This window comes from Xyrauchen texanus, chromosome 22 (assembly GCF_025860055.1).
Source record: "Xyrauchen texanus isolate HMW12.3.18 chromosome 22, RBS_HiC_50CHRs, whole genome shotgun sequence".
NCBI lineage: Eukaryota > Metazoa > Chordata > Actinopteri > Cypriniformes > Catostomidae > Xyrauchen > Xyrauchen texanus.
This window is the reverse complement of record NC_068297.1, coordinates 11,678,336-11,692,446: the sequence shown is the minus strand read 5'-3', so window position 1 is coordinate 11,692,446 and position 14,111 is coordinate 11,678,336. Positions and strand designations below refer to the sequence as shown.

Sequence of the window (14,111 nt, the reverse complement as noted above, 5' to 3'; positions counted from 1 at the left end):
AGCCTCGCGCATCCCTGAACTTGAGAAAAGGCCAATGAGAAATTGGCAGACAGAATTTGCATGTCCCTCCCCTGGACAAAAGGGTATAAAGGGAGGGAAATGCGTCTGACCATTCATAATTTTCCTTCGGAGCCGAGTGGTTGTGTGATCAGCAGGCTACATTCACAAGACTGTTCACTTCATCTCTAAAAAGAGCGTATGCTGTTGGATCTATGGCGCATATCAGCGGCTTTCACCTAATCTGCACACCAGTGCAGCTTTGCACCTGGGCGCTCCGACAGCGCTTTTAAAAGAGAATATTTTCCTAAAAGAGTTCATTTTTCTAAAAGAGAAATACACAACGGCGTTGAACGTCCTTTTCAGGACCCGTCCCTGTGTAGTTCCTGTATTCAGTTGAGTTCTCTCCACTCCTGACGGTCACAGATGCTGCCTGTCTGGGCCACGATCACACCGAGGCAGCGTTTGTGGATGGTTCATGTTCTCACTGCGAGATCCTTACCATGACGACGTTGCGGTCGTGGCTTTCCTTCCTAAAAAGGAACGCCACTCCAGCTGCCCCCTGCGTCGCTCCTTCTTCCCATGGGATTGAGGATTGATCTGGCTGGCAATGGAGGCGATTTGGGGATGGCAGCAGGCTCTGTTTCGTCGGGTACATCCCCACGAACCACCCACCCCCCGACACGCTCGTTGACTTCCGCCCGGGCTCGGGTTGACAGCGGCTCGCCTCATGGCCAGTCTGCTTATCCCCTTGAACCCCCCGAGCTGGATGTTCTGGTCACCAAAGATGCCTCCAAACAGGGTTGGGGCTGTGTGCAACGGGCCCCCGCTGCATTGGCACATCAACTGCATAGAGTTCCTGACTGTATTTCTTGCCCTACGGAGGTTCCTCCAGCTAATTCGGGGCAAGCACGTCTTGATCCGTTCAGACAGCACCGCGACGGTAGTGTACATATATCGCCAAGGCGGCATGCGCTCCCGTCACAACTCGCCCACCATCTCCTCCTTTGGAGCCATTAGCATCGCTGCGTGCCACTCACATCACGGGCAGCCTCAACATGGCAGCGGACACGCTGACGCGACAAGGTACGCTCAGCGGAGAGTGGAGGCTTCACCCCCAGTCGGTCCAGCTGATTTGAGAACGGTTTGGCAAAGCACAGGTAGACCTGTTCACCTCCCAAGAGACTGCCTGCTCTGGTACTCCCAAACGGAGGCTCCCCTCGGGACAGATACGCTGGCACACAGCTGGCCCCGGGGGCTGCTTAAGTACGCATTTCCCCCAGTGAGTCTTCTTGCACAGGTGCTGTGCAAGTTCAGGGAGGATGAGGATCAAGTCATTCTGGTGGCCCCCTACTGGCCCACTCGGACTTGGTTCTCAGATCTCGTGCTCCTCACGACAGCCCCTCCCAGGCGAATTCCCCTGAGGAAGGACCTTCTTTCTCAGGGACGGGTCACCCTCTGGCATCAGCGCCCAGACCTCTGGAACCTCCACGTCTGACCCCTGGACGGGATGCGGAAGATCTAAGTGGCCTACCACTTGCCGTCGTAGACACGATCAACCAGGCCAGAGCTCCCTCTACCAGGCAACTTTACGCCCTGAAGTGGCGCTTGTTCACGAATTGGTGTTCTTCCCAGTCTGAAGACCTGCAGAGGTGCGCAGTGGGGTCACTGCTCTTATTTCTGCAGGAGAGGTTGGAGGGGAGGCTGTCCCCCTCCACCTTGAAGGTGTATGTTGCCGCTATCGCCGACCCACGACGACGCAGTAGACAGCAAGTCTTTGGTTAAGCACGACTTGATTATCAGGTACCTTAGAGGCGCCCGGAGGCTGAACCCTCACCGGCCAAGCCTGTTCCTCTCATGGGATCTCTCAGTGGTCCTCTCGGGCCTTCAGATATCCCCCTTCGAGCCACTCGAATTAGTCGAGCTCAAGGCCCTCTCCCACAAGACGGCCCTCCTGATCGCACTCGCTTCCATCAAGAGGGTTGGGGACCTGCAAGCATTCTCTCTCAGCGTCACCTGCCTGGAGTTTGGTCCGGCATACACTCGTGTTGTCCTAAGACCGCAACAGGGCTACGTGCCCAAGGTTCCTATGACTCCCTTCAGAGACCAGGTAGTGGACCTGCAAGCGCTGCCCTGGGAGGAGGCATACCCAGCCCTTTCATTGCTGTATCCAGTGCGTGCTCTGAATACTTAAGTGGACCACACGCAGAGCTTAAGATGCTCTAGCAGCTCTTTGTCTGTTTTGGTGGACAGTGGAAAGGGAACGCTGTCTCCAAACAGAGGCTTTCCCACTGGGTGGTTGACACCATAGCATTGGCCTATCACACCCAGGCCATGCCCGCCCCTTGCGGGTTCGAGCACACTTGACGAGAATTGTGACATCTTTGTGGACACTGGCCAACAGCACCTCGCAGACATATGCAGCGCAGCGGGTTGGGCAACACCTAATACCAATTTATGAGATTTTACAATCTCAGGGTTGAGTCTGTTTCATCCTGTGTTCTCTCAGGTCCGAGCCAGTAGAACTCAGTAACGCAGTAACAACTGACCGGGTGTACCGCTTGCATCTAGCACCTTTCCCCTCCGCTGAGGTGATCTTGTGCGCTCTTATCCCAGGAGACCCCACTAACTTCGGCTTCCTGGATGACTCCTCCCTAGCCCTCTGGTCCGTGAATTCAGTGGAGGAATTCCACGAACAGACTCACTACAGGTATTGAAACTACTCTGTACTGGAATAGGTGCTCCACAGGACGTGCCCCTGTGTGGATTAATTCCCTTGTGTGTATTTCCCTTGCAAGCGGATCCATGTCTCCCTTTGGTAGTCACCTCTCTCCCGTTCGCCGTGTTGTAGCAAATCCTCCCTCTCAGCAGGTAGGATCTACCACTTTGCCATTTTCCCGCATGTGGCCTGTGTTGGAAAAGAACACCTTCCACGATGCATGTGACAGCGTTAAGATGGCCCCAGCCGCTTTAAGCGAGAAACATAAAGAGAGAAAAGGTGCGGCTGGTGCGGCTTGCTCCCATGCTTGGCACGTCGCCTTGTTCCCCCTACGAGGTGTCAGGAACCAGAAGGTTATGACAATTTTATGGGACGTTGGGTAAGGGTACGTGCAGTCTAACTCAGCCTGTCGCTTTGGCACGCAACTGCCTGCCCACCCCTGCGTTAGCAGCACACATACACGATTCAGCACATGGCGTGAATGAATATGGACCCCTAGCGTCAGCTTCTTCGACACAACTTCGAAGTGAGCGACAGACAGGGAACGTCTAGGTTACTATTGAAACCTCTGTTCCCTGAGAGGGAACAAGACGTCGTGTCGTCCCAGCCACGATGCTGAACCGAGCCACTGTTATGGCTGAACCTCAATCTCGGCTCCTCAAAGCAAAATCCTAAATGGATAGACGCATTTCCCTCCTTTATACCCGTATGTCCGGGGCGGGACAGGCAAATTCTGTCTGCCAATTTCTCATTGGCCTTTTCTCAAGTTCAGAGATGCGTGAGGCTCTCAAGAGAGACCCCTATTGTCGTTTCTTCGATACAACGTCTCGTTCCCTCCATCAGGGAATGGAGGTTACAATAGTAACCTAGACGTTTTTTTTTTATATATTATTTGAAGAGTTAAACTCTTTATAGAGCCTTAAATCTCTCAAACATATGTCCAACCATTTATATAGTCTATACTAGAATTCAGTCTATACTTTTAGATATTTTGTTGTCTCATACAAAAATATTTCAGTCCTCGAGTTACAGATTATGTATTACCCAGAACATTTTTCAAACACTGGTATCCCAGTCAGTATTTTTATATAGCCTGTTGTAAACACCCATATCTTGGCAGTCTTTCTTTTCACAGACCAAGTTCTCTGTGATAGTCAAATTTCCTGTAGTCTTTTAACATAAGTCTTGTATGTATTCTGTCTGTTCTAATTACTCCTTCCTTTCCGCTTTAGGAGAGCTGAGATGGAATCCAATAGCTAATTGCGTCTGGTTCAATTTGATCTGAATGCGTGTGGTCATGTAACTGTTACTCGAACCGGGGTCTCTGGCATGGGATGCAGGTGTCCTAATGAGGAGGCTAAAGGCTAGAGCCCCTAGCGTCAGTGCGCTTCTTGAGTGAGGGGAGTGTGGTTTACATCCTGCACAGCTAACTACCAGCTGGCTCCCGTTACATAACAGTGGCGGAATCTATTCTTTTCTATTTATTTTTTATATGATATTGAAGACCATATATAGTGTTTTAGCGACAATCTGTGAGCATATGGTTATGTGATTGTAATGTGTGTGATTATGTGATCAGGTTGTATCTCTCTAACCTTGTATCTTATCAACGTTTCACTCAGCTTTGTCTTCCCTCTTTCATCCTGCTTGCCTTATCAAGAGAAAAGGAGACTCAAAGAGAGAGACACAGATGTTCTCAATTCAAAATCAGCCCATGCCTTTTATTTGTAGCAAAGCATTTATGCTGACTATATTTAGTAATGTAGCCCTCTTCTACTTTATGATGCTTGCTGGCCTTCCTTCTTGATCTTATTCAGGATGTCATATTTTTATAGTCAGAATATTTGTGTGCATGTGTGTTAGAAAGACAGAGAGCCCCTGTTGTGTATGCTACTTAGTGTTCGACAGGAAGAGGGTGTGAAGGGTGGGTGTACATTTGTGTTTGCTACTTCTCAAGATATAGATGTCATTTTCATCTACACGCTGCGTGCCACTCACATCACGGGCAGCCTCAACATGGCAGCGGACACGCTGACGCGACAAGGTACGCTCAGCGGAGAGTGGAGGCTTCACCCCCAGTCGGTCCAGCTGATTTGAGAACGGTTTGGCAAAGCACAGGTAGACCTGTTCACCTCCCAAGAGACTGCCTGCTCTGGTACTCCCAAACGGAGGCTCCCCTCGGGACAGATACGCTGGCACACAGCTGGCCCCGGGGGCTGCTTAAGTACGCATTTCCCCCAGTGAGTCTTCTTGCACAGGTGCTGTGCAAGTTCAGGGAGGATGAGGATCAAGTCATTCTGGTGGCCCCCTACTGGCCCACTCGGACTTGGTTCTCAGATCTCGTGCTCCTCACGACAGCCCCTCCCAGGCGAATTCTCCTGAGGAAGGACCTTCTTTCTCAGGGACGGGTCACCCTCTGGCATCAGCGCCCAGACCTCTGGAACCTCCACGTCTGACCCCTGGACGGGATGCGGAAGATCTAAGTGGCCTACCACTTGCCGTCGTAGACACGATCAACCAGGCCAGAGCTCCCTCTACCAGGCAACTTTACGCCCTGAAGTGGCGCTTGTTCACGAATTGGTGTTCTTCCCAGTCTGAAGACCTGCAGAGGTGCGCAGTGGGGTCACTGCTCTTATTTCTGCAGGAGAGGTTGGAGGGGAGGCTGTCCCCCTCCACCTTGAAGGTGTATGTTGCCGCTATCGCGACCCACGACGACGCAGTAGACAGCAAGTCTTTGGTTAAGCACGACTTGATTATCAGGTACCTTAGAGGCGCCCGGAGGCTGAACCCTCACCGGCCAAGCCTGTTCCTCTCATGGGATCTCTCAGTGGTCCTCTCGGGCCTTCAGATATCCCCCTTCGAGCCACTCGAATTAGTCGAGCTCAAGGCCCTCTCCCACAAGACGGCCCTCCTGATCGCACTCGCTTCCATCAAGAGGGTTGGGGACCTGCAAGCGTTCTCTCTCAGCGTCACCTGCCTGGAGTTTGGTCCGGCATACACTCGTGTTGTCCTAAGACCGCAACAGGGCTACGTGCCCAAGGTTCCTATGACTCCCTTCAGAGACCAGGTAGTGGACCTGCAAGCGCTGCCCTGGGAGGAGGCATACCCAGCCCTTTCATTGCTGTATCCAGTGCGTGCTCTGAATACTTAAGTGGACCACACGCAGAGCTTAAGATGCTCTAGCAGCTCTTTGTCTGTTTTGGTGGACAGTGGAAAGGGAACGCTGTCTCCAAACAGAGGCTTTCCCACTGGGTGGTTGACACCATAGCATTGGCCTATCACACCCAGGCCATGCCCGCCCCCTTGCGGGTTCGAGCACACTTGACGAGAATTGTGACATCTTTGTGGACACTGGCCAACAGCACCTCGCAGACATATGCAGCGCAGCGGGTTGGGCAACACCTAATACCAATTTATGAGATTTTACAATCTCAGGGTTGAGTCTGTTTCATCCTGTGTTCTCTCAGGTCCGAGCCAGTAGAACTCAGTAACGCAGTAACAACTGACCGGGTGTACCGCTTGCATCTAGCACCTTTCCCCTCCGCTGAGGTGATCTTGTGCGCTCTTATCCCAGGAGACCCCACTAACTCGGCTTCCTGGATGACTCCTCCCTAGCCCTCTGGTCCGTGAATTCAGTGGAGGAATTCCACGAACAGACTCACTACAGGTATTGAAACTACTCTGTACTGGAATAGGTGCTCCACAGGACGTGCCCCTGTGTGGATTAATTCCCTTGTGTGTATTTCCCCTTGCAAGCGGATCCATGTCTCCCTTTGGTAGTCACCTCTCTCCCGTTCGCCGTGTTGTAGCAAATCCTCCCTCTCAGCAGGTAGGATCTACCACTTTGCCATTTTCCCGCATGTGGCCTGTGTTGGAAAAGAACACCTTCCACGATGCATGTGACAGCGTTAAGATGGCCCCAGCCGCTTTAAGCGAGAAACATAAAGAGAGAAAAGGTGCGGCTGGTGCGGCTTGCTCCCATGCTTGGCACGTCGCCTTGTTCCCCCCTACGAGGTGTCAGGAACCAGAAGGTTATGACAATTTTATGGGACGTTGGGTAAGGGTACGTGCAGTCTAACTCAGCCTGTCGCTTTGGCACGCAACTGCCTGCCCACCCCTGCGTTAGCAGCACACATACACGATTCAGCACATGACGTGAATGAATATGGACCCCTAGCGTCGCTTCTTCGACACAACTTCGAAGTGAGCGACAGACAGGGAACGTCTAGGTTACTATTGAAACCTCTGTTCCCTGAGAGGGAACAAGACGTCGTGTCGTCCCAGCCACGATGCTGAACCGAGCCACTGTTATGGCTGAACCTCAATCTCGGCTCCTCAAAGCAAAATCCTAAATGGATAGACGCATTTCCCTCCCTTTATACCCGTATGTCCGGGGCCGGGACAGGCAAATTCTGTCTGCCAATTTCTCATTGGCCTTTTCTCAAGTTCAGAGATGCGCGAGGCTCTCAAGAGAGACCCCTATTGTCGTTTCTTCGATACAACGTCTCGTTCCCTCCATCAGGGAATGGAGGTTACAATAGTAACCTAGACGTTTTTTTTTTATATATTATTTGAAGAGTTAAACTCTTTATAGAGCCTTAAATCTCTCAAACATATGTCCAACCATTTATATAGTCTATACTAGAATTCAGTCTATACTTTTAGATATTTTGTTGTCTCATACAAAAATATTTCAGTCCTCGAGTTACAGATTATGTATTACCCAGAACATTTTTCAAACACTGGTATCCCAGTCAGTATTTTTATATAGCCTGTTGTAAACACCCATATCTTGGCAGTCTTTCTTTTCACAGACCAAGTTCTCTGTGATAGTCAAATTTCCTGTAGTCTTTTAACATAAGTCTTGTATGTATTCTGTCTGTTCTAATTACTCCTTCCTTTCCGCTTTAGGAGAGCTGAGATGGAATCCAATAGCTAATTGCGTCTGGTTCAATTTGATCTGAATGCGTGTGGTCATGTAACTGTTACTCGAACCGGGGTCTCTGGCATGGGATGCAGGTGTCCTAATGAGGAGGCTAAAGGCTAGAGCCCCTAGCGTCAGTGCGCTTCTTGAGTGAGGGGAGTGTGGTTTACATCCTGCACAGCTAACTACCAGCTGGCTCCCGTTACATAACAGTGGCGGAATCTATTCTTTTCTATTTATTTTTTATATGATATTGAAGACCATATATAGTGTTTTAGCGACAATCTGTGCGCATATGGTTATGTGATTGTAATGTGTGTGATTATGTGATCAGGTTGTATCTCTCTAACCTTGTATCTTATCAACGTTTCACTCAGCTTTGTCTTCCCTCTTTCATCCTGCTTGCCTTATCAAGAGAAAAGGAGACTCAAAGAGAGAGACACAGATGTTCTCAATTCAAAATCAGCCCATGCCTTTTATTTGTAGCAAAGCATTTATGCTGACTATATTTAGTAATGTAGCCCTCTTCTACTTTATGATGCTTGCTGGCCTTCCTTCTTGATCTTATTCAGGATGTCATATTTTTATAGTCAGAATATTTGTGTGCATGTGTGTTAGAAAGACAGAGAGCCCCTGTTGTGTATGCTACTTAGTGTTCGACAGGAAGAGGGTGTGAAGGGTGGGTGTACATTTGTGTTTGCTACTTCTCAAGATATAGATGTCATTTTCATTTTAAGATATGAGACAAACGACCTTGGCAATGAGCCAGTTACATTCTATTATGTGCCTTTATCAACTACTAGTTTATATATGTGTTTGAGTGAGTAAACCTGACCAACTTTCTCTCTTCTCTCTGAATTCACCAGTATGTGAAGAAACACCTTACCAATCTTTTATGTTTCTGAAGTACCTGCAGTTTATGTGTCTGCTAACTCCAAGACCGTGTCAGACGCATCAGCTTTTAACTGGAATATATTTGCATTTTGAAAGTGTTCTTTGTCAATTCTGAGGGTCTGTGCAGTTTGATTTCTCAGTACAACAAGCACTCAGAGCTTGTATTAATTATTGTGGACAGTAGATATTTGCGTGAAAAGCTCTGCTAAACAAAAGTCGGTTTGCTGGCTACAAAACAGGTTTCTGCTGATCTCGATTAAAGGTTTTAGAGGAGTTCTGGGGACCTGTCAAAACACAAGCATGGCCAAGCTAAACCAGCTTTAACTGAGTAAACCATTTTAGGGTAATTAGTTTTATTTATTTTTTCCAGCAGGGGAAATAGTGAAAGGTGGTATGGCAAATATATTAACTCATTAGAAAACAGATTTTGAGGCACACTTACTGGCAAATTATTTGTCAAATATGTCTCACCTTGCTATATGTGCAGAGCAGTAGCTGAAGTTTCCAGAACTTCATTACTGATTTATAATTCAACATCGCCCTCTTGTGTGCATATGAAGTAACAGTTCCAGCAGTCCTTGGAAACAATCCTGCAAAGTTTCTTTAGTTTCTTAAAAGATACCACAGTCTTATAAAAATTTTACATAATTGTGAAACAATCTAAAATATTAACTTATTTTATTTTATTACTGGGAATTTTCATTTTTGAGGAGTTTAATTTACTTTCATTTAAAATACTTTACTTTGATCAGCTTATTAAAATATATATTCAAATAATTTAGTATGGATGTAACAAAAAATCTTTTGTTTTTTTCCATGTTTTATGTAATAATATACATTATGTCTGTAATAAAATATTATTAAATATATATATTTTTTAAAAGTCATTACAGGAGCATTTTTTGCCTCTACATTTAGAATTTTGAGAGCATTTTTGTCACTTTCTGTGGTGTTTTTAGCTTCCTGGCCTGCGAGGCAAAAATAATTGTTCACTCCATATTTATGTCTTGTTTTTGAGTACAGTGCAAATATCTAAATTTCTTTAAAGCAAGATACATTATTTGAGAAGCACTATTATACACCAAGATATTTACACTAGTTTTTCAGAGAAATCAATTAAAAATGTAGTTATTTTAAAACTTTTTGCCAGTGGGGTAAGAAAAGTAAAGTTCAAAGTGATTTTTAATTTTATTTTTTTGCAATAGGCAAATAGCTGTTAGATTTCTTTGAACTTATTGACTTATGTAATTTTGCTTCTCAAGTAAATTTATCTTGTTTTAAGAATGATTATTTTCACTGGAACACAAGACAAAAACACTGATAAAAAATTATTTTTGCAGTGCAATCCTTTCTGAGCCTGATGTGAAATAAACCAAAAAATTCTCTGACCATACCTGATTATTTTCTGTTCTTGTTCAGAATATGCCCGGACTGCATGATGGACTCCAACATCACAGAGTTGGGCCTATCACCAACCGATGCCCTGGGAGCAGGAATGTTCCCAGAGTCCACTCAATGGCCACTACTCCAGAATACAAGTGTCATCAACTTCAGTGCTGTGTTAAAGCTCAATGGGAGTAAAGCTGGAGACTTAGGTCAATCGTATGATCCTCTGGGCAGTCACTCACTCTGGCAGGTCATCCTCATCAGCCTGTTTACAGGACTCCTCTCCCTTGTAACTATTATTGGCAACATCTTGGTTATGGTGTCATTTAAAGTCAACCGCCAGCTCAAAACCGTCAACAATTACTTTCTACTGAGTTTGGCTGTTGCAGATCTTGTAATTGGAGTGATCTCGATGAACCTGTACACCACCTACATCGTCATGGGCCACTGGGCAATGGGAAACTGGGCTTGCGATCTGTGGCTAGCTATAGACTATGTAGCCAGCAATGCATCTGTTATGAATCTGCTAGTTATTAGCTTTGATCGATATTTCTCTATTACAAGACCTCTGACGTATCGCGCCAAACGTACTACAAGACGGGCAGCCATAATGATCGGCCTAGCCTGGTTTGTGTCGCTCATACTTTGGGCTCCCGCAATTTTGTTTTGGCAGTACTTTGTTGGGAAGAGGACCGTACCACCAGATAAATGCTACATTCAGTTTCTCTCTGAACCTATTATTACGTTTTGCACTGCTATTGCAGCTTTTTATCTGCCTGTGACAATAATGAGCATTCTGTACTGGCGTATTTACAAAGAAACAGAGAACCGTTCTCGGGAACTTGCAGAATTACAAGGCTCGGGTGGACGATTCGGAGGAGCAGAACGACCACATTTCCACCTCCACACCACTAGGGGGAGCTCTAGAAGTTGCAGCAGCTTTGAACTGGGCCAACCTGCCCACAGGCAAAGTTCCATTCACAGGCTGAGCGGGCGATTCCACTGCTGGGGGTGGAAGTCAGGTGGCAGAGACAAATGTGGGCCACACCGGGAGGTGGATCAAAGCAGCAGTGACAGCTGGAATAACACCGAAGCTGGACTTTCGGCTGATCACTCGGGATCGTCTGATGACGACGACAGCGCGCCATCAACAACACGGGCGATCTTCTCCATCGTCCTCAATCTGCCTGGCATGAGGGCAGCTGTGAATTCCCAGGTCACATCTTGCGAAGATTTGGACGCAGCCTTGGAGGAAGATCCATTACGCTCCCCGGACGAGAACGAACCCAGGGATGGCAGCATCTCATGCTCCGTTAGCAACGGCAACAAGCACTTTGTTGGAAGCATAGGCAAAGTTCAGTCTATGTCTGCCATACGTCCATCAACAACGGATAGCATGGATTCAGACGCAGACAATGCCAGCACCACAGTTAAATCTCCATCAGCACCCATATCTTTCAAAGAAGCAGCGCTAGCTAAGCGCTTCGCAGCTCGCACAAGGACACAAATCACCAAACGAAAGCGCATGTCGCTAATTAAAGAAAAGAAAGCAGCACAAACTCTAAGTGCCATTCTTTTCGCCTTCATTATAACATGGACACCGTATAACATCATGGTGTTAGTAAACACTTTCTGCAATGGCTGCATACCTGAGAACCTTTGGGCGCTAGGCTACTGGCTATGCTACGTTAACAGCACAGTAAATCCTATATGCTACGCCCTTTGCAACAAGACTTTTCGTAGCACTTTTAAGATGATCTTGCTGTGTCGCTGGGACCAGAAAAAAAGCAATCCTAGCTTTCAGCAAAAACATGCTGTGAGTTTTCACAGGAGCATACCTAGAGATTCCACATAGCAGAAACAGCTTGGAGGTTGAGCTAATTTGCAATGATGCAGCTATATTCATCCAATATATTTGAACAGCAAGGGGGAATTCCTCATATGGCTATACTATATTCTGGAGCATTAACATTTGAGTCTCAATTTGGATGCGTAGTCTGTTATGATCCTGGGTCTCTAGATTCTCATATTTAATGGCACTGTGGTTTAGTGTACAAAGATAAGCGCTTCAGGAATTTTGAAGTGAAATGTCATCGTGATTTTCCCATGACATGTTCCTTGTTAAATATCTTCTGGAACAACTTTAATGTAAAAAGAAAAATAGTCCTAATCCCATCACTACCCCTAACCCCTAGCCCCTAACCATTTTCCTATCCCAAAATCTGATTGGTTGATAGGGATGTTGTTCCTTAACCATCAAAAGTGCTGATCCAGGAACACATTGTACTAACTGTCAACGAAACCGAGTGGGTGCAATTTCCATCAGTTCTTTTAAGAACCTGTGGATATATATATGCCTTTTAATCTATAGTGCCAACTTTCAGGAGATTAGCAGCAACACACCACAAGTACATTTGAAATGAAGTCTGTATATTTTAAACCTCAGAGTGTTATAGTACAATATTCAATTAATCGTTTGAATATTTTAGAGTTTAAAATTAGATATCCCATTATTGTCAATTATTAGAAACTGAAATACGATTTTTAAATAAGGCAATGTACATTAAAGTATTTACGGTGAATAATATTTTAACAAGGTAAATTAAATTTGTTGATTTCTGTGAAAATGCTGAGGTTCATTATATTTGTAAGTGTAAGTGTTCTGCAACATGCGAGCCACAGGTGAACAGTTTCTAGGTTTTTCTTTCTTGTTGAGAGTAAGGATATTGGGTTTTTCATAAACAGCACTTCCGTAAAGCTGCTCTTGTATAAAGCGTGGTTGTTTACATTGTTTTGCTACAAGTATTTCTATAGCCATTATGTAGATCTTCAGTGCACATTGAAAATGTTTGTATTTCTTTGGAATGCCTTACGTTTGGACTTTAGGTTTGTGCACTGATTACACTGGGCTAGCTGTGAAATCAATTTACGAAACCTAAAGAATATTTGTTTTACTCTGTTTACTGGACATTCAGAATGTTGAAATTGGTGTAATTCAATAGTTTGCTTAACTGTACTTCTGAACTTGTTCGTAAGGTTAAACGTTAGACAAACTGTATGGTTTATCACAAAGTCTGAGGCTACATTAAAAATCTGTGATTTCTTTTTTAAACCTGGAAATAAAGAGTTTTAGTATTTTTTTAAACAAATAAAATTTATGACATTAAACGAAGAAGAAATATTAAAGAATCTGCACTATTTTGATGTCACTATTCAAACATAAGAACATTTATGACATTGGCCTTCTTAACTAAAAAGGTCAGATTTTCGTGCTTCAATTATAGCACACAAGATGCATTTTTGAACATTCTCAAATCATGCTGGGATAACACGTATTGTCAGGTTCTTCCCATGTGGAGTCTATGCCATCTTGAGTGCATGCTATCATTAAAGCAGAAAGGTGACATATCAAATATTCTGAAATCCATGTAATTATTTTCATACTTTTCACTCAAATTCTTATGCTGATTAAATAAAGAGTAATGAAAGTTTTTTTTTTTTTTTTTTTTTATCAAATTAGAAAAGAATGCAAAATAGACTGATTTTCACTAGTGGTCTCAGATTTTGAACCCCATTGTACTTTTTTGAGAGTGTTAGACTTTAGTGTAACATAACATAATTAGGCAAATTACTTTCCTGCAAACTTACTCGAAAAGAAGCCTACTGTATACAGGATTATCAATCATACATACTGTAATTAAAATGTTTAGATACAAAGAATGTAAATTTGACTTGAGATAGAGAACAGCATGTTCGATCGAGGAGAAATCAAATTCAGGAAGGTTTTGATCCCTCTTCATTTCCAGCCTCATTCCAGTGGTTTTAAGAATTGTTAAAAAATTGCTTGATTTGTAATTTACCCACCATTTGTATTAGAGTACTGATACAGTTTGTTCTGATAACTTTTTTAATATGTTTTACATTGCAAAAAGATTTTTTATAAGGACCTGTAAGATCAAAGGTAACATTGAGCTTCTGTGCAGTGTTGTTTGTGATCGTGTTCTTATTTTGTTCCCAATTGGCTGTGTACAGGAAAAAGTCAAAGTTTAATGATAGTTTCTGTCAGATCTGTGATAACTGTTAAATGTTACTGAAATACAGCCCAGTACACAATGCATTTTTTATCCTGACATTTATTTTTTTTTTTTAAATAAATGTAACATTTTAAATGTGTGTTTCTCTTTTTAACAC

The 14,111-nt window shown here is 44.8% G+C and overlaps 1 protein-coding gene across 1 annotated transcript in view; it reads left to right on the top strand.

Moving 5' to 3' along the window:
- The window catches only part of LOC127662220 (muscarinic acetylcholine receptor M3-like), a 152,981-nt gene extending 141,206 nt beyond the window's left edge, over positions 1 to 11,775 (top strand). The window contains exon 3 of the mRNA XM_052153321.1: positions 9,954 to 11,775. Coding sequence (XP_052009281.1) covers positions 9,970 to 11,775 — 1,806 coding nt within the window. The 5' untranslated portion in view covers positions 9,954 to 9,969. The remainder of the gene's footprint in view (positions 1 to 9,953) is intronic.
- The last annotated feature ends 2,336 nt before the right edge of the window (positions 11,776 to 14,111 follow it).